This window comes from Rhinichthys klamathensis, unplaced genomic scaffold, assembly GCF_029890125.1.
Source record: "Rhinichthys klamathensis goyatoka isolate OS25496 unplaced genomic scaffold, OSU_Roscu_1.1 h1tg000201l_1, whole genome shotgun sequence".
NCBI classification, from domain to species: Eukaryota; Metazoa; Chordata; class Actinopteri; order Cypriniformes; family Leuciscidae; genus Rhinichthys; species Rhinichthys klamathensis.
In genome coordinates, this window is record NW_026606727.1 from 949548 (window position 1) to 970733 (window position 21186).

A 21186-nucleotide genomic window follows, 5' to 3' on the forward strand; every position below is an offset into this window, starting at 1 on the left:
TGGATCATTTTCTTTCTGATTATTCAGAAATATACTAGGCCTATATAGACTCTACATACTAGTGCAAATGTACAGTTGAAATTCAGAAATTGCTTGCTGTTATGTATGTTGTACTTTATTCAGGGATCATGTGTGTAGGCTATTTATGCTTTGCTTAATACTTCATCAGATATTTGCATGCTCTCAGTTTTTCTTTAGCCTAATGTTGTCATTCTAACATTACCATTGGTTTTACATTAAATAAAAAAATATGCAAAGGGCTTTTACATTGAGAATTGCAATTATATGGAAACTAGACAAGAGTAAAAAGATATATGCATAAATAAACACATTTTGTCTTTTTATTTTGATTGCATGAGTAGGCCTAAATGTTATTATGAAAGAAAATATTTTTTTTCTTCTAATCTTAAGTTAATGTTCCAGGTGTTGTGACGTGGCACGCCATAGAAATTATGATAATATTATTCCACACAAAGATGAGGTATTATTGTTGACGTGCACTTTTTGTTTCAACTACAAATCCAAATAGTTGTAGTCCCACCTGGTGGACTGAATGCACATTACAACCAAATTATGTTCAGAGTTTCACTGTGTTTTTTCAAGCCTATACACGCATTTAGAAAGAAGTAAGCAAAACAAACCTTGAGAGCAGCTCTCAGGAAAACCCCCCTTCCTTATCCAACCTGAAAGAAAAAATGTTTGGGATCCGTTTTTGGGATCTATTTTCTTCAGAAATCACTGGAATCATCTGAATATGTCACGTAATATGTATGGATATTTTCTAACCTGACAGTTCATTGTGGTGAGCTGGATGTTTTCATTGACTGTATTCACAAAAAAATTATATCAAAAACAAACGACGACAACGCTCATTGCGAATTTAGGTTAACTAGATTAAAAGAAAACTAAAGATGACGTAACAATAAAACAGCAGTTTTACTTGCAATAAAAGTAGCCAGCAGGGTAAATAAACACTCAACGCACGCACGCAAGCACGCACACTTTCACTCTCTCTCTCACTCTCTCTCTCTCTCTCTCGGTCCTCCGGTGGCGGCTGTTCAGCGGTGTGAAGGAACATCGGACGGATCGGTCGATTTCTGCTAATAAAACTGACAAATCAGTATTTTATATCACTTGCAGGACTGTATTTATGATTCATTCATGGATGATAAGATATTTGTGGTCTTTCCGAGTTTTGTTTTTGAAATGAGAAGCTGTTAAAGGTGAGATGACGTTATTTTTCCATCCCGCCGTTATTTTCATAATAGCTATTACGCTTATCGCGTGAGCGGAAAAATAGTTGTAATCTAACTTATCCGTTTACGAATATTTGCAGTTGTTCGCTTGTTTTTCTGCTATAGTTAGACAGATAATTTTAAATTACGATAGTTATTGATAAAGTTTCACACAGTCATATCACTTGAACCTATCTGATATTATAATCGGTGTCTCTTTTGACAGATCTGTAGCCTATACGATCAGTTTCAGATGATGATGTTATAAGACCTGAATCTGAGGATATCCATCAGGACTGGGAATATGGAATGACTCATCCAATTCAGTCATCAGATCAAAATCTATTAAATCCATTTTTTCTTCTGCTTTGAGTGGAAATATGGACTACAGCGGTGTTGCACGAGGTGTGGATGTGGAGAATAGTTTTGGACAGAAAATTTGGCAGAACCTCCCTTCAATGGTCCATCTGGACCTCCTGTCCTCTAAAGGTTCTCCTCAGCTCCCGCAGATGCTCCTGTCGCCTATGTTTCAGGATTCACACCCCAAAGCCTTTCTGCTGTCAAGCCCAGAACCACTATTCACCCTCCTCTCTTTGAACAGAAACTCGCTGGGTTCTACAGCAGGTGCTCCACAAATGTGTTTCATGCCCATTCTTGAAGACAATGGACAAGACGTGGTAGAGCCCAGTCACAACCCCAGCCCTCTGCGACATGGGACTGCAAGAGACTGTCAAGTGGACACCAAATCACTTTTCTCAGAGCAAGTACCACATTGCTTCAATGCTTCAAATCAGACATGGGTTGACAGTGTGGAGGAAATGGAGGAAGGATTGATGATTCAGTCATTATGGCATCTTTCCCAGCATGTTTCATTGGCCAATCGAGCTGGACGTTTACAACAGAGGGTGTTGGCGATGCTTGGCGAACATGCCTCTAGACACTATAGCCACCAACTGGAGGGTTTGAAGAGCAAACTTCTTGAAAAACGTTGTTCCCCGAAGTACCCCATGACATCAGAGCATCTTTTTGAGGCTTTTAATGCTGTAGAGATGCAGGAGGAATATCACGCTCTTGGAAGAAACCTTCAGTACCCTCAAGCACACGGGCAGCCTCTGAAATCCAGAGATGTGCAGAATTTAGTACACAGTGGCCATGCTGTTCTGCACAGGGTGATGGAGTCTCTTGACTCAGATGCCACAGTTAGCAGCTCAGATGAAGAGTGGGAACATGAAGACACCAGAGGGACCTCAGTGGATCCACAGTGAGTATGATGTGATGTTCTTCTTAATGAATGTTGACCTTGAAATCAAGTTGAGTTCTGACTCATGGAAAGAGATGGACTGAATTGGAAGACATTAACAAGTTTTTTTGTTTTTTTTACTGTACTCAAATTGTTCAAAACCTCTATGCTTTTGTTTTTTAGTAGAACACAAAAGGGGTAATTTTGATCTTCAGCTCATTTTCATACAACAACAGTTCAAAGTGAAAAAATAACAGTTCATGTCTATCTAGCTCAATAAATGACAAAAAAGTAGTCTTCTGAATCCATATGATAGCTGTGTGTGAGGAACAGACAGAGAAGTGTCACTATTTGCTGATAGTTCACTGATAAACTGTTTCTAAAACAAATGCTCTTGAATTACTTACAGGACTTACAGTGAATATTATTTCTAGCTGTGTAAAACAAATTTTTGTTTTGTAAGATTTTTTTAAATACAGCAAAAATTACAATAAGAAAGTGCTATTGTAAAATATCATAACAATTTAAAATAGCCTAACTGTTTTCTATTTAAGATATTTTAAAATGTAATTTTTACCTGAATTTTAAAAATTTAAAGCTGAATTCTCAGCAATGGCATCATTACTCCAGTCTTCAGTCAGAAATCATTCAAATATGCTGATTTGATGCGTAAGAAATATTTATTATCAATGTTAATGGACTGGCCCCCTGTCGGTATGGAGAATGGATCAATGTTGAGAAAAGTTGTGTTGATTAATATTTTTGTGGAAACACTGATACATTTTTTTCAGGAGTCTGTGATAAATAGAAAGTTCAAAAGAGCAGCATTTATTTGAAAAAGAAATCTTCGTAACTTAAATGTCTTTACTGTCACTTTTGATTTGTCAATTTAATGCATCCTTGCTGAATAGAAGTAAAAAAAAAACATACTTTTGAACACATATAGCAAAACCTTATAATTGAATTGACACTAAAATTACTATGTAAGTCAAAAAGCTTAATAAACAAAAAAAATATAAGAATCAGTTAGCTTAAAAATACCACAAAATAACCTTGGGTGAGATCTTGAAGTAGGTGAATTGAAGGGTAGGATTAATCTCTACGTAGTAGTTGCCAGGCAGTAAAAGAGAACTTTTAATGACAGGCCAGGCGTGAGTCTTTGGCAAGCAGCGAGGGAGCGTAACGACAGGTTTGGGAAAACAAGCAGCACCATAGAAGATGGAAAGAGGAAGCATTTGACTCTGGCAGTGCTATATGTTTTGTTAGGAGCTTTGCTCACAGACACAGAGGAACTCTGTTCTGTACACAGCTGTTGAGAAATTGTCACCATATTTCTCCCTCATGGTAAAGATTTTTATCTAGTGTGTTCATGTGCAGCTGGCTCTATCTCTGATCCTGTTTCTGTACAGACGCAGTGAAACAGACAGCTGCTCTCTCCTTTCCCTGGGATGAGTAAATAAATAGAGATCAGACTGCCCTTCGCCAGCCTGTAGATCAGAGCTTTCATGTCCCTCTCTGTTATTTGCTCGCCCACTCTGCACTTACACTGTAAGGTCCCAGCATAAGCTTGGATGGGAGAACATCATCTTTGAAGAGAATGTATCTTTCAGGAAACTCCTAGAAAATGGGAATGATTTATTGGAGTACATTTTTCTAGTTGCATCACGTCTAATCCCTCATTCAGTATCAGTATATATGAGAGACTTGTCAAGCAGGAAGGGACAAGGAGCCAGAATTGGCTTGGAGGTCTGTAAAATTGTGCATAATGCTATGAGCTACAATGGGTTTATTGGGCACGAGGAGCAACTTTAGGGTTGTATTGGATTATTTTGCCCATTACGCACGCTCATTTTTTTGTCCTATCTATCAAAACTATTCATAATACATTAAAAATGCCATACATACAATGACTTGAGTACTTGGAAATTGTGAGCAATAAAAACATGAGCACTAATGTGACAAAGTTAAGGAGACTTCAACTTGCACAGGAGCAATGTAATGTGGTGACTACCAACTCTTTATCAGTATCATTGATTTTTTACATTTTACATTTTCATTTTTAGTTTTTTGTGTTTTTCATTTTTATTATTATTTTTAACTATATAGTTTTTATTCATTTTTATTTCAGTTTTAGATATTTTAGTACATCAAGTTTAATGTTTCATTGGCAAGCTGAAATAAAAAATATATATGTCTGTGTATATATATATATATATATGTAAATATATTAAAACATATATATATGTGTATATGTTACATATATTTTATATATTAAATAAATAAATATATATTAATATATTTATAATATAGCCTAAATATAGGTTTATTTTATTTCAAGAAACAAAATGTATTTTTATGGTTTTAATTTTAGTTAACTATAATATCCCTGATTTGCATAAATTTGTCAACTTTGTCCCATTGCACTCATGTTCTGAAATTGCTGTAAGAGTGACACCCCTTAGTCTTGCTAGCAGCTGTCTGTGGTTGTTGGATCTGCTTCCCCTCAGGCCATGACAAAATAGTTTCAGTGACTTTTCCATATGTCCCGGCAATCTCAATTACCATCTACCATCATACAGTCTATGATTCTCTGAAGAAGCTGGATATGAGAACACTGCTATAAGGTTTTAAATGAGTAATCTGGCTTTAGTAACAGAATTGCTTAAGGGCACTGTTTGTGGATTGAGATTTGGCTCTCAGCCAGTGGAATGCACACCTTTGACGTCAGTACTCTCTTTCCTTTCACAGATGTTCACATTTTAAAGTGGTTAAGTTGTGGTTACTTAATTCTGAAAAAAAAAAAAAAAATCAAAGGACCCAAAGTTTTACTGGAGCTTCAGTGTCTGTTTAGTTGGCTTTGGAATATATGCAGTGCAATAAAGAGTACGTAGTGATATTATTTGGTTTGAACTCCCTTGAGGAACAAAGGAAGCAACAAAGCCATCTATGGTATCATATTCTTAATTCAGGAATGCTAGATTTGGTTGCTCACTTGATCTATGACTGCCATTTGTTGCGCAAAACGCACATAGAATAAACTCTTAATAACGCATGTGCACGCCATCAGCGTTCTCACAGGTTCGCGTTTTTAAAGTTTGCGTAGAGAGTTTTCTGTTAAAACGGTGTCGTGTTAGCGGCCCCTAAGTTAATAACTAACGATCGTTGCGACGGAAGTGAATCAATTAAAACTAACTTTAGCTGGAAGATAACTTTATCCTAGAGCTGTCATAAAGCCAAAACAATCTCTGTTATTTTAATTTCCTATTATCACTGTAAAGCAGCTTTGGAACAATCTACATTGTTAAAAGCGCTATATAAATGAAGATGACTTGACTGTAAATGTGTGTCGACTCTAAGAGAGAAAGTAGGCTGGTTAGAGAGGTGAAGAGTTTGTTTATACAGTGAGCAGGAAGACTGTTGACTCAGCAGGAGATCTTATTCTTCCCAATGTATTTGTTTGAGTTCACTGCTTCACCGCTTTGTAGATATTCCTGGAATTTGCCAATTTGGGGTGAGAGTCTGTGCTAATGTATCTGGAAGACAGACAGACCGATATCATTCAGATCCTCTCCTGTTACCTCTGTGATTGTTAAGGTTCGGGTCAGTTCCATAAACAGGTTTCCTAAACACTCTGCCAATGTTGCTCCTGGAGAATTGTCTTTGTGTGAAGTCACTTTGGATAAAATCTCAGCTCTAAATGACCTTTTCTGTCTTTGTGGGGGGCAGTTGTCGTGTCTGTGAGTGGAGATGGCTGAAGGACAGAGCTGAACTCTGCAGTCGCTGGACGTGGCTTCAGATGAGACTGTCTGAGCTGGACTCTCAGATTCAGTGGCTTGGAAAACTCCAGCAGCAGATCCTCTCTAATAAGGTGAAGAACTAACACAGCATCTACTAGATCAGGAAGGAAATGGGCTGTGCAGTTAGAATTAAAAAATGTAAGAATGCTCTCCCTGTGAATTTGATTTGAAATGGCCATGTCTAACAGGATAGTGAATTGGAATGACTAAAAAGGAATTTAGTCAGTAGATATTCAATAGTCTTACATAACAGATGAATTAGTCCAAACAGTCAAAATATAAATGGTGTAACAATGACATCATTAATTTTGACTTACTATGTATATTCTTCCATAATATGTGGAAGACTTTGAAAAGAGTGAAATAGTCAAAACACAGACATCAATATTTAAATTTTTGCATTCAACAATATGGCCACCATATTTTTTAGATAGTTTTATAAAAAATACATATTGTCATTTTAATCTATTAGATATACTGAGTAAATTAGAGAATTCTGGGAAAGTGAAGTGCACTTCCACCACAGTTTTTAAAATGAAAATTAATTTATTAAATATAACGCACATTATAAAAAATAGCACAGCTAATTTTCCAGAATACTTGAATTTACAAATTAAACATTGATTATTAAACATTTTGAAATGTAATTCATAAAAACATGCATTTGTATAAAATACATTCACACCAGTTATTGAATTTCTTTTAATTTCATTGCATTTTAATTCTACTTCTTTAAATTCAAGTTTGAATGAGAAGACTACTGCTATTTAATACTTCAATACAGATTAATTTCAAATAGCTGAATTGAACTTGAATTAAAATAAAATAAAATCACAGTTCAATTCTGAATGGCGCACTGAGTGTTTTTGATTCATTGAGTGTTTTTGATGTTTCTTCAATATGTCTTCCAGGGTCATGTGGTTTTAGCAGAGTCTCAGCCCCTGACGGACAGGCAGATCCAACACACCTTGTGGACAGAGACTATGGATCTATCGTTCACAGCTGGGAACATGCGAGATTTGCACTCTGATCCAGAGATGGAACCCAGCAGCCCCACACGCCTTCTGAGGAACATTGAGAGACAGGTGCTTAAAAGAGTAGTTCACTTTAAAATGAAAATTACCCCATGATTTACTCACCCTCAAGCCATCCTAGGTGTATTTGACTTTCTTCTTTCAGACGAATACAATCAGAGTTATGTATATTAATAAACACCCTAACGCTTCCGAGCTTGATAATGGCTGTGGATTGCAACCATCAGTTTGAAGCTCATAAAAGTGCATCCATTCATCCATCACAAAAGTGCTCCACACGGCTCCGGTGGGTTAATAAAGGCCTTCTGAAGCAAAGCGATGAGTTTGTGTTAGAAATTTTTTATTTGTTTTACACTACTTCCGACGTCATAAGTTGTGTAAGTTGCGCTTTAGACGCAAGTAGACTGCGTATGGCCTCTTGGCCGGAAGCAAGAATTTTACTTTATAAAGTTTTAAATATGAATATTTTTCTTACACAAACTCACCGCTTTGCTTCAGAAGGCCTTTCACAAGTTCCTTTGCCCATATAATCTCTAGGCTAATAAGGTTAAGAGTATTTGGCTTGTTGTCCGCAATGGAGGGGCTCAAGAAAGCAGCTTCAACTCGAGCTTAGATATACCCCCCAGTGGGACTGCTAATGCTTGGATGATGAGTTGGTGGAGTTGGGGAGGTGGAGGGATGCCAAAACAGCTGATGCCAGAGCAAGGTGAGCAGCTGCTTATATCCTACGGCAGTTAATTGAAAGATTAGATGGGTTCACTCCTCCCGAAATTACGTTGTGAACTTCACTTATTAACCCCCCGGAGCCGTGTGGAGCACTTTTGTGATGGATGAATGGATGCACTTTTTTGAGCTTCAAACTGATGGTTGCACTTCACTGCCATTATAAAGCTCAGAAGCGTCAGGGTGTTTATTAATATAACTCCGATTGTATTTGTCTGAAAGAAGAAAGTCATATATACCTACAATGGCTTGAGGTGAGTAAATCATGGGGTCATTTTCATTTTAAAGTGAACTACTCTTTTAAGAAAAGCACAGGCATTTAGACAAAAACAGATGTAAACACTGATTAAATCAATCCCACAAAATTCATGGCTGTGTCTGTGTGTGTGTTCAGAGTGCGCAGCTGACTCAGATTGTGAACAGCCTAATGCCATCTTTGTGTGCCTCATCTTCTTCATCACCTACGTCTAAAGGACCCTGCAATCGCTGGAGAGGCCAACAGAACACAACTTACAGCAGGTGAGGAGCTAACCTGCACCTACAAGCTCATCAACAGGCTAAAATTAACCTCAGATATGTCACAGGGTCATTTATTTAAAGTGCCCCTATTTTGCTTGCTTGGATCTTACCTTTCATGTATAGCTGTTTGAATGTAAATGGTCTGCAAAGCTTAGAAAATTCCAGTATTCCTGTATGAAGCTACGTAGGTTTGTAACAAATTTGCATAATGCCAGCCTTTGGTTGTCATTGGCTTTCTGCGAACAACGTCTTTGACCCACCCTCAAACACTGTAGTTGTAGCTGAGGCCTGGAAGAGTTCGTTTAGTGTTGTCGACATTTCGAGAAGACGCTGTTTTCTGTGCTGCGAATGCAAATCCACTTTGGATGCATTTCAAAAGGATGAGGGCTCGGGCTCGAATTGACAGGGTAAAACCAACGCCTTTGTTACTGTTCGTATCAATGTGTATACAAGTGCCGAGGAAGCTTCCGGAGCTGAAATACAGATATGGTATTGACCTTTTAGTTTCTGACACGCACTGTAAGCGGCAGACCAATCAAAATAGACTGGGCCATCTGACCAATCAGAGCAGAGTAGGCTCTCGAAAAGAAGGGGTTTAAAGAGACTGAATCCTTTATCGAACCGTTTCAGACACTGCGAGAAATTATGCTGCAATGTATATTATGTGGAAATAAAGAAACTTTAAAATCAAAAATGGAATTGTGATTAATTGTCCTAAATGTTATTGAAGCATTGGTTGGTAGATGTTTATTGTTCAAGAAACTAGATTGATATAAGAATATTCACACCTGAGAAAAACAGTTTTCTGTCATTGTTGACACATTTTATTTAGTCATACATTAGCTCCAGAACCACCTGCAGGAAAGCTGTTAGTCTTGATTTCATTCATGAATTTTGTATTTATTGCAGCACTGTGGAAGCTCCCTCATTCTGATATATATATTTATGTATACATTTATGTATCTCAAGTGAATGTCAGGATGAATCATTTGGCCCAGTGGAAAACTGAATGAGCGAACAAGACATTGAGAAGAATAAGAAAGAGGGAAAGGATGAGAGAATCTGAGTGGAGAAGAGAATCGATGAATCTCTCCCTCCTTATTTATTGTATGATAAAATTTCTGAAGATTTTATCCCTCTTTCCTTTTGTATTTATTTAGCCAAGTGACACACCCGGGTGCCTTTGTTCCCAGCGGGCCACAGTGTTTACACAAAGTCAAGCAGAAGAGGAAGCGAACATGTCACAGACGACAGTATCTCCCTCAGGTGGATGTCACCTGTATGTCAGCTCGGACTCGACCCCTTCTGACCTATCACAAGCCTAGACTTTTCGTCATGGACCCGTTGTCTGACAGAGAACAGGTTGGCATTTTTAAGCAAAATTTATTTAAAACTATCTTATCTGTATTATACCATACAGTACCATTCAAAAGTTTGGGGTCAGTAAGATTTTTTAATGTTTCTGAAAGAAGTGTCTTATGCTCTCCAAGGCTAAATTTATTTGATACTGTGAAATATTATTGCAACTAAAAATAACTATTTTCTATTTGAATATATTTCAAAATGTAATTTATTCCTGCGCTGACTAAGCTGAATTTTCAGCAGCCATTACTCCAGTCTTCAGTGTCACATGATCTTTTAAAAATCATTCTAATATGTGACCCTGGATCACAAAACCAGTCAAAAGTAGCACGGGTATATTTGTGGCAATAGCCAACAATACATTGTATGGGTCAAAATTATCGATTTTTCTTTTATGCCAAAAATCATTAGGATATTAAGTAAACATCATGTTCCATGAAGATATTTTGTAAATTTCCTACCGTAAATATAAAAAACATTTATTTTTGTGAGTGAATGCAGCACAATTGCGAACATAAATGGACAACTTTAAAGGCGATTTTCTCAATGTTTAGATTTTTTGCACCCTCAGATTCCAGATTTACAAATTACTGTATCTCGGCCAAATATTGTCCTATCCTAACAAACCATACATCAATGGAAAGCTTATTTATTCAGTTTTCAGATGGTGTATAAATCTCAATGTCAAAAAATGTACCCATATGCCTGGTTTTGTGGTCCAGGGTCACATATACTGATTTGATGCTCAAGAAACATTTCTTATTATTATCATTGTTAAAAACAGTTGTGCTGCTTAATATTTTTGTGGAAACCATAATATTTCTTTTAGGATTCTTTGATGAATTGAAAATTCAAAAGAACAGCATTTATTTGAAATAGAAACCTTTTATAGTTTTGTACATGTCTTTACTGTGACTTTTGATCCATTTAAGTCAAGCCAACTTTATTTTTAATACAGATAGTTTCAAAGCAGATTTACAGTGATAACAGGAAATTAATGCAACAAAGATTGTTTTGGCTGTACAGCAACTCTAGAAGAAAGTAATTGTCCAGTTTAAGTTCAGCGTTGATACAGTTTGTGTGTGTGTGTCTATATGTATGTGTGTGTGTTTTCCCAACAGCCCCCAGGGGAGCTCAGAAAGAATAGCCTAGCTTTTTTCTATACTTTCTCTTGAAAACTGCTAACACGCTGTGCTCAGGCCAGCTGCACTTTCATAAATGATGATGATAATCTTATAATTACTGCTGGCTGATTTGAGGTCTACCCTGCTGTCCTTCAGTGTCCTCTATGAGCAGCCTGGAACTGTTAACCAGACATACTTCATTTTAAGGCCAGAACCTGGAAGCAGCAGGATGTATTTACCTAAATAAAATGTAATAAAAAGAAATAGAGAAACAACATTAAATCTTTTATAGGAATAGTTCAGCCGAAAATGAAAATCCGGTCAAATTCTGCCATTTTGTGGAACACAAAATAAGGAAATCAGTGAAGGCATATTGTGATTATGGGACTTTTATTAAGCTTCAAAAATGAAGAAGGCATGCCAGCCCTCTTCACATTGCACCATGACTCACACCATGTTTTGAGTCTATTTTCCAGCTGGCCTGGTGCACTTCCTTTAACCTTGTTTATGATTCTCATTTTATAGCTGTCTGATTTTGGCTGCCATGATTTTCCTTTTCATGCATTGCTTATGTCGTAATTGGTTCCCCAGAGCAATATGTGTCATCTATTTGGCCTTATTACTGTAACTTATCTGTGTACTTCCAAGTATTTTTATTTGTTTTAATGCTCAGTAGGACAAATCAGGACTGGATCGTTTAGCTGCAAATTAGGCCTTCAGCATCAGGATGAGACATTTGATTAGTAATTTGTATTCTGCCCGTAAGCTCTCATAACCTCCCTGTTTTGGTTACATCTGCTTTCTGTCTCTCTCTTCACAGGTCCTGCAGTCTTCCCCTTCTCTTTTTCCCAATTGCACCTCCTGTGATCCTGCCTCTGTGTGCGCAAACCCTGCATGCAGAAAAGAGAGAACAGGCGGCAAAGTGCATCGTGTTCTGTCACTGTCCTCAGGTAGAGATGAATAGTTAAAACTGAACATTTTCCTACTCCATCCACCATCTTCCGAGGATTTTTTTCCATGGAGCCTGTCGCAATGCATTGTAAATTGATCCACAATTGATCCATGTGATGCTGTTTTAGATAAAATGCTGTTCACATTTTTGCTGTGGTAATTGGATGTTATATTATTAATGGTTTTTATAAAGGTTAAAGGTTAATACTACAGCAATCCATTAATCACTCCTCCATCTCACTGCATTAGGCTGTCACTTCAATTCACTCAGAATAAATTGTCTCATATCAGACTGTTACTCCATCAGCATGTCAAAATTGTGCCGTTCCTGCTGTTTTTCTGATTGCGTGCAGCACTAGGAATGTGGAGTAGGTAGATCAAATTAGCCTTGGTTGTCATGAGAATAAAAGCTCTGCATCCAGCTCATACTGTTATATGGCTCAAATGCAACATCCAGTCAAGTCCGACATTTTTCACATTTGACAATGTTTTGACAAGATGTTTAAATGTTTTCTTTATGTACAGAATAGATGTTTCCATACAGCCTCATAACTACTGTATCACCACTATATTTAAGTGCAGTGCAACTATTAAGTTTTCCTGTTGTGCGTGTTATATAAATGAGGTTTGACTGTGTCCTGTCTGCTCTATCCATCAGAAACTCCAGCGTCCTTCCATCTGCAAAATGCTCTGTTTGAAGAAAATGTGCTTCAGCAATCTCTCCTCCTGAATACTGAGCGCTCCAGTCCCCATCACTGTCTCGGCTCCAGAGGCAGAGTCTCCCGATCGTTATTCCGTAAGAATCATCTCATGGCATTTGTGTGCGGATGCATTTAAGTACACATGTTTAAAAATGTGTTTGCTCTTCCCTATGTTTCTTTTTTGTCTACTTTAATAGAAATTACTTTAACAGCAACACAATGTGTCAAAGTTGGCCATTAGCAATTTGATGAGCTAAAAAATAGACACTTTAATATAAATACACAGCACACGTAATTATTAGGTAGAATAATGAAAGGATCATGTGACACTAAAGACTGGAGTAATGGCTGGTGAAAATTCAACTTGATGCACTGTACACACCTACACACACACCAATTATCTTTCATTGTGGTAAAATTATTTATAGGCGAAATATATTGTAGTCTTGAAGCCCGCATAGTATTTCCATGATCTCCTTGATATTCTTTTTTATTTACATTATCAAAACAATTTCAAACAACCCTTATTTACATTTACCCACATTTAGATTTAAGTTTTTATTTATGACCTATTTTTTTATCATTTAAAGAATAATTTGATCAAAATGTATAATTTTATACACAACCGTTTGAAAGTTTGAATTTTAGAAACAAACGATAGTAAAGACTTATACATTGTTTTTACATTGTTTCACGGTTTCCAAAAAAAATATTAAGCAGCACAACTGTTTTCAGCAGCCATAATAAGAAGAAATATTAATTGAGCATATTAAATCAGCACATTAGAATGATTTCTGAAAGATCATGTGACACTGAAGAGTGAAGACTGAAGTAATGGCTTCTGAAAATTCAGTTTTGCCATCAAAGGAATAAATTATATTTTAAAATATATTCAAATAGAAAACGGTTCATTTAAACTGTAATAATATTTCATAATATTTCAGGTTTAACTGTATTTTTGATCAAATTTGATCATCCTTTCAAAAACAAAAAAAATCTTACCAACCTCGAACTTTTGAACGGTAGTGTTTTTATTTTATTTTAATTTGTATGTACCGTTTATTTATTAAAACATAAAATATAATATGAAACCTAACCTAATTGATTTCCATGTTGTGACATCACAATCAGCATGTTTGCCTAAATATGTTCAGGCACCTCTGTCCTCAATACTTTTTAATACACATACCCAGTGCAGATCTGGAGGTCATGCTGAAGTCGATATCTGCTCCACAGTCTTAATGCAGTGGCTGGGGTTGAAGTGAGCCGACCTGGCGCTGGACTCTGACTCACACACTCTAATCATTAATGCTCTGCCACTCTTCTCTGCTCTGCTGGTTATTGTCTTACTAGGGGGCCTAATGATCCTGAAACAGCAATGATATTCTTAACAGAGAGATATTGTCAGTTAGTGAGTGATTGCACTGAAATGGACGTATGGTACGGGTTTCTAAAATAAAAACACACCTCATGCTGTTTAGTTGATTTTCTGTCAGTGCTTTCCAGCACCCCCGTCGTCAGTGAACGAACTACAAAAAATAACTACAAAAGCTAGGAATATTTCCTTAACAATCATCTCATGGTCCCTCCATTGCTCTTTTCATCACATGACCTGGATGAGTATGATCATTTAATGTCAGTTCTTCTGAGTTCTGAAGTCCAGTGTGTGGGATGATGTAAAGTGTGTGTAGGCTGCTTGGTGGGTTTAGTCATAATGTTGTGGTGTATTGTCTATGTTTATCTCTGTGGCTCAGGCGGTCTATCTGCAATCCTTTAGCTTCCAGAACATGAGTGGAGATACACAGACTCACAAATCACAGTAACTCACAAGTCCAGCCTGAAGGCACTGTGGACAGTACACACACACACACACACACACACACACACACACACACACACACACACACACACACACACACACACACACACCAGTGATATTTCATCAGTGTCAAATTATTTATAGACAAAATATATTGTGGTCTTGTAGCCCCCTTAGTATTTCCATGATCTCCATGAGATCATCTCCATATTCTTTAATTTTTTTTATTGTAAATAACACAATCTCAAACAACCCAATACTGTTTAACAGTTACGTGTTGGTGAGTCCATGCACAACAAACCCTCCTAAAATAAACATTCAGAAACTATATTTTGCATTATATAAAGCCAAAAAGATGAGAACCATAATGATTATTTGCATCTATCTATCTATCTATCTATCTATCTATCTATCTATCTATCTATCTATCTATCTATCTATCTATCTATCTATCTATCTATCTATCTATCTATCTATCTATCTATCTATCTATCTATCTATCTATCTATCTATCTATCTATCTATCTATCTATCTATCTATCTATCATTATTTTGCATTACATTACGATAAAGAAATATGGGGCGTAAATGTGATTCAATGTAATGGAAATATAGTCACAATGTAAAAAATAGTTATAGCCCTAAAAAAGACTTTATTTTCTTTATGCAAAATCCCTTATTTAGATTTTTTGGGTGAAATATGACCTATGTGATCTTGACGTTTTGTGAAACTCACCCATGTGTGCTATGAACATTCTTTGTTTTCTTATAAATATGCATGTTCTGATAAATAGGAAATATGCCTTTTTGTTCTATAATTAATGATTGTAGATTGCAGTCATCGACCAAAAAATGGAAGGCATTTGAAGAGACCCAGCCGGGAGAGCACTCCTATACGACAGGCATGTGCCCGAGAGCACCGCAGTCGAGCTTACAGGGAGGGCAAGAGGAGGAGGCACTGCTCTGACAGGCCAATGGGTACATGTGCTTCATTTCACTCAAATACAACAAAGACTCTGAGATGTTTAAGGTAGTAATACTGCTTTGTTCTAGATTTGCAGATCTCCAGTATTACTCCCAAGTCTGATCTGATCTCCCAGAGTGATGACAGTCATGTGGAGGAATCTTTCGAGGATGTGACCGTCTCTTACTGTACACCCAAACAACAGAGAAACTCACAGGTCTGCCCTTTGACCAAACCATGATAAATACTGTGTATCTCAGTTTGCTCTAATCCAAACAAAGATCAGTGTTTCATACCTTGAGGGGAATGCTAATCTAGTTAGTCTGAGGAAAATAATTATATACTGTCCTGTTTTGTTTTAGTTCCCATTGCGCAGGAGGAACTGTGAGAGTGTTTTCAGCATTGATGACATTGTTATTCCCATGTCTCTGTTCAACTCAGTGAAAGTGGAAAGTCTTCAGTATAAGAACATTTTGACACCCAGGTATCGATTGTTTTCACATGGCAACAATGACACCAGAGAGACATCAGGACATGTTTACTGCAGTAGAAATACACTTCCATTCAAAAGTTTGTGGTCAGAAAGATTTTTAAAAAATGTTTTTGAAAGAAGTCTCTTTCAAATGCTCACCAAGGCTGCATTTATTTGATCAAAAATACAGTAAAAACTTATATTGTGGAATATTATTACAGTTTAAAATAGCATTTTTCTATTTTCATGTATTTTAAAATGTAATTTATTCCTGTGATGGCAAAGCTGAATTCAGTCACATAATCCTTCAGAAATTATTCTAATATGCTGATTTGCTTCTCAGGAAAAAATTCTTATTATTATCAATGTGGAAACTGTGATACATTTTTTCAGGATTTTTTGTCAAATGGACAGTTTAAAAAAAAACAGCATTTATTCGAAACAGAAATATTTTGTAACATTATAAATGTCTTTAAAATCACCATTGATCCATTTAATTCATCCGTGCTGAATATATAAGTATTATTAAGTAGTAATTTCTCAAAACAGAAAACTGTACTGACCCCAAACATTGGAACGATAGTGTATTTGAATGCTAAGGTGATGTTAGTTTTACTGTTTACTAAGTGTTTAAGATTCTTCATAAATTTGTTATGACTAATAATCTTTTGGTTATTTTAGGCATTTTGGCATGGTTATTTTTGCCAGTACTTAGCGGTAATTTAATCAAACAATTTTTTCTTCTAATTTCCAGAAAAAATAACAATATAATGATATGTACCAATTGTGTGATGTAGGCTTCACTTTCAATAACTGTGCTGATGCATAAAGTTTTTTTGCATAAACATTTTTTTTCTCGTTTTGTGTATTCTGTTCTCTTTACTCACTGCAGTTGGCGAAATGTAGATATTTCTCCTTTACTGAAAAGAGAGGAGGATGATCAGGAGGAAGGGGTAAGTTTTATAGTTATAAACTTACTGTAGGTCATAAAAAATGGTGAATGTCATCAGTGGCAGTTTGTTGTGGAGTGATGGGCTTTATCTCTCTCAGTTAGAAGAAATAGAAGATGAAGATTTCATTCAGAGACACCAGAGTTATGAGCGTAGAGAGAAACTCCGCTGGTCTTACTGGGATCAGGACGGAAGAAACAACATCAGGTCTGTGTGTATTATGGCTATTGTAGATGTGCACTTATTGCACATGTATTCTCCAGTACATATTTGCTGCTGATGATTGAACCAGGGGCGTAATTTGTGGGGGGGATGGGGGGGATATAACCCCCCCAATATTTAAATCTATGCATTACAACCCCCCTATTATTTATACCATGATCACAATATCAGGAGGCATACCCAAACTTCAACCCCCCCAATGTTCAAACCAAATCTACGCCCTTGGATTGAACTTTTCTTTGTTGTGTCTTTCCTTTTCTTTCCCTCCACGGGTCATCCAGGAGAAGCTGTTCTTCTGTACCTGTGAGAGACCACCTTGCTCACTGTCACACATCTGTATATTCTCCTGTCCCCTCCACCTGGACCTTCAGTCCTCCTGAAGCTCCGTCAGAAGCCAGTGTGGAGGACAGAGAGGTAAAATATATTTTTTATTTTATTTTATCTGCCTGTCTATCAAACTCGTCTTAATTTTGTCCCCTCTTATGTAGCCATTGCCACCATGGAAGAGGCGTATGTTCCCTCTGACTGGCGAAGATGAGGAAACTTTGAGGTGTGATGAAGATAGGATTTAATGGTCAGGGTCCTTCTCTTTTCTTTGATTGTGCATCCTTGTTTCCTTTCCTTGCGTCTTAGATCTTTCCTTTTAAGACATGAGGAAAGGATGTAAGATTGAGTGAGGACGGATCAAAGTAAGATGTTTATGTCAAATGGAATTTTTTAATCAAGCCTTTCAAGGCAGCGTCATATTGCTTCACTATCCTATGTTGTTGGAGCTTGATTAATTTGGACATAAATCTCAGTAAAGCTGTTCAATGCTCAGTGTTTTTTATTTTTGTGTGTCCCATAGTGCCATAACTCCCACTATTGGACACATTAGGAATAACATGCACAAAATACAGACACTACCCTGAGTGTTTTTTTTTTGTTGTTGAAAGAAATGAATACTTTTATTCATCAAGGATGCATTAAATTTAACCGACAGTGAGGACTTTTACACTGTTACAAATTTCTATTTCAGATAAATGTTTTTTAAACTTTTTATTAATCAACAAATCCTGAAATAAATGTATTACGGTTTCCACAAAAATATTAAGTAACACAACTGTTTTCAAAATTCATAAATAAGAAATGTTTCTTCAGGAGCAAATTAGCATATTATAATGATTTTTTTAAAGGATCATGTGACACTGAATACTGGAGTAATGATGCTGAAAGTTCAGCTTTTCATCAGGAATAAATTACATTGTAAAATTATTTAAGAAAAAAGTAATTTCGAATTATAATTCTTTTTTTATCAAATAAATGCAGGCTTGATGAGCATAAGAGCATTCTTTCAAAAACATTAAAAAGTCTTGCCCACCCCAAACTTTTGAATGGTAGTGTAAATCATTTCAGATGTTACAATCCTGCTTAATCAGAATCACATTTAGAATCAGAGTCAGTTTTTGGACTTTTCACATAAAGATGTGATAACTAAAATGCACAATTTCTACAGATAACATTGGAGAGAGACATTAAAAGAGATAAGAGATTAAAAGATTGCATGGTTTAAATGCAGTTAGACCGTTATTTAATTTAGAGAAATAAATGCTTTTCTTGCTTGTCATTCGTTTGACTGATTTTTTTCCTGTGCTGTTTACAGACTTCCAGAGCACCAAAGCACAACATCTGATATGGACCAGGAAATGACATCATACTGAGGCACAATCTCAGCCATCATGGTTCCACATAAATCACTCTTTCTGCTTTTAGGCAGTTATGACACAGTGTAGTAAACTGATGGTTTTTTTTCCACTTTGTTTCTTTAGCCTCTAAAGTTTTTTTTTTTTTCAAATTATTTTTGTATAAATGATTTTTTAAAGATTTTAAACAGTTTGCATCCCACAGCCTTGTCCACAGTGTAATTTATTAAATATCTCAACCCAGCCAATTAAAAGTATAAACTGTAAGGAATTACATAATTCATTTATGTAACCTATCTTTGTGATATATTTTTTTTAATATAAGTACAACGTATATTTTTGTGCTCACATTTTTGGAAGGATAGAACAAATCATAAATGATTTTCTTCTCTCAAAACTCATCTTTTTACCATAATTGATCCAGTACTGTGGGAAAAGCACTGTGTTGGAAAGCAGTGTAAATTTACCTCATACAATAAAGTGATTTATCCTGCCTCACTTTGAAGTTAACAGTCTTCCTTTATCACATTTTATAAACACAATGGAGACCTTGTTATTTGAGGAATATGTCAGGTTAAATAGAACTAAACGTCAATTTGTGTTAGTCTTTGAACTTCCAGAAAAAAAATATTAATCAATTTAAAACGCATCTTCCAAAAGTACAACTTCATGATCTATATTAATTGATATTGAACCCAGATTGTTCTTTTAGCAGGCAGGCTGAGTACATGGGTGTAATAATTATATCAACCACAAAGGGGCACTAATGTGCCGCATTTGCTCCTTAAAATTTAATTTGCTTGAAAACAGCCTGTTAGGGTATAATAGGACAAAACAGTAACTTTTTAACAGATCAATGAAAACTAGTTGAAAACTTTGACAGCTCAAAATCCTATTGCATTGATCCTTGGTCTGTCTGTGTGTCCCTGCGCGCACGCGCATGTGTATGTGTGTAGTCTTTGATCTCTTTGAGCAGTAAGCTGATTAGGCCATCTCACAAGCAGCCCACACACATCTACACACTCACTGGGGAAAGGCTAATTGGCTATAAGTAGGGGTCAAGGTTACAGCCTTCATCTGAGCCTGTCCATGAGATATTATCTCACTTGCTTTTCTTCTTAATGACGTTCACTTCTTAAAAGTCTGAACACAACATTAGCTTACACTTACAGGCTCTTTTTAGACAGCATCCTAAAAATAAGGATAAGATTTTTTTTTTTTAAATTTGAATTATTTTAGCAATAGTTCTTCAGTTTTTAATGAAATATTCTAAATCTTTCTAGTCCTCCTCCACCATCTTGGATTTATTTCATCTCTATGCTTGGTGTAGTGCATTTTTTGGATTCTCTACTACACCACATTGGATACCTTACATTTAGGCAAAACTTGATATTTCGGAAAAGCCTCTGATGGCTTAAAATGCTGGTAGACTGTTCACTAGGCTTTGGAACAGAGCATCTGAAATCTCCCTCTCCCTACTACTGTCAGAACACTGTTTTTTTTCTTGTTTTTTTTCTGCAGAATAGGTGAATATAGTCTGTGTGACACATTGCCACAGTATTGATCTGTGCTGTTCTGAAAGCTCGATAAGACTCTTTTGTTGTGAACTCTGAGAATGGAGATCATTATTTATAGCTCCAGTGAGAGAGGATCAGTGATTTACTTCTGCCAGCAGGGGGAGTTTTACAAGGACTTTGGTGCAGTAAGTGCGCTGATTTAGTTAGTGTGTAATGTTGCTGTTTGAGCATAAAAAAGATCTGGCAAGGTTGCAAAGCTCAAAGTCCACTCCTAAGGGGAGATATTTTATTTAACAGAATCCACTTTCCAAGAACTACAACCGGATATTTTTCCGGATCTTATGGAGTCACAATGGTAGCTACTCATTTAAATAATACCGCCCACGGAAAACGCAAAAAGGGGACTGGTTGAGCTGGATTAGAGAAGACATTGTTGTCGCTACGTCAAAGAGACACTGTTTTTTTCCACAACATTTCCAAAACTCATTTGTTTGACCTTCCTAAGTCTGACGAGAGTAGCTAAAATTGATTTTAAACACTGTTCCTGAACATTATAACCCCAACGTTTATCTGTGCACTGCACATTTTATGGAGAACAGCTTGTTTTCTGTTGCTTATTAAGCTCTTGCTTTTGTAAGACGGTTCACTGCTCCTTAGGAGAATTAAACATGGTTTTGTAATCGATTACTGTTTGTATTACCTAGTTTTCCTACAAATATCACGATTAAATGGTGGATAACATCGTATCTATAATGTAAAAGGAAATTACAAAAAAACATACCACTCTGAAACGTCCTGTGAAATCCGTTCTGCATGATTCTCTTGTTCATTAACATTGTCAGGGTCTGAATCAGGCTAGAATTGGTTTGAAATT

At 36.4% G+C, this 21186-nt stretch overlaps 2 protein-coding genes across 5 annotated transcripts in view; both read left to right on the plus strand.

The window, feature by feature from the left end:
* heg1 (heart development protein with EGF-like domains 1) overlaps positions 1-21186 on the plus strand; it is a 53073-nt gene that overhangs the window by 14440 nt on the left and 17447 nt on the right. The gene's annotated exons all lie outside the window — the stretch shown is intronic.
* kansl1l (KAT8 regulatory NSL complex subunit 1-like) lies at positions 857-19218 on the plus strand. Of its 4 annotated transcripts, XM_056263223.1 has the most exons (16): positions 857-1223; positions 1609-2496; positions 6202-6343; positions 7184-7357; positions 8424-8548; positions 9709-9910; positions 11855-11984; positions 12644-12781; positions 15337-15483; positions 15559-15686; positions 15832-15953; positions 16834-16894; positions 16992-17098; positions 17395-17527; positions 17602-17663; positions 18756-19217. In XM_056263223.1, exons 2-16 carry the CDS (start codon positions 1616-1618, stop codon positions 18811-18813), a joined length of 2610 nt encoding a protein of 869 aa, XP_056119198.1. In that variant the 5' UTR covers positions 857-1223; positions 1609-1615; the 3' UTR covers positions 18814-19217. The 4 variants fall into 4 exon arrangements, with proteins under 4 accessions (XP_056119198.1, XP_056119199.1, XP_056119200.1 ...); XM_056263224.1 differs by lacking the exon at positions 857-1223 and having other exon boundaries at positions 1457-2496; positions 17401-17527; positions 18756-19218; XM_056263225.1 differs by lacking the exon at positions 857-1223 and having other exon boundaries at positions 1457-2496; positions 9742-9910.

Coding starts and splice junctions, on each gene's coding strand:
- kansl1l (XM_056263223.1), top strand. CDS start 1,616: ATGGACTACAGCGGTGTTGCACGAGGTGTGGATGTGGAGAATAGTTTT. Junction 6,344..7,183: donor AGCAGATCCTCTCTAATAAG/GTGAAGAACTAA, acceptor TATGTCTTCCAG/GGTCATGTGGTTTTAGCAGA. Junction 17,099..17,394: donor GACGGAAGAAACAACATCAG/GTCTGTGTGTAT, acceptor CGGGTCATCCAG/GAGAAGCTGTTCTTCTGTAC.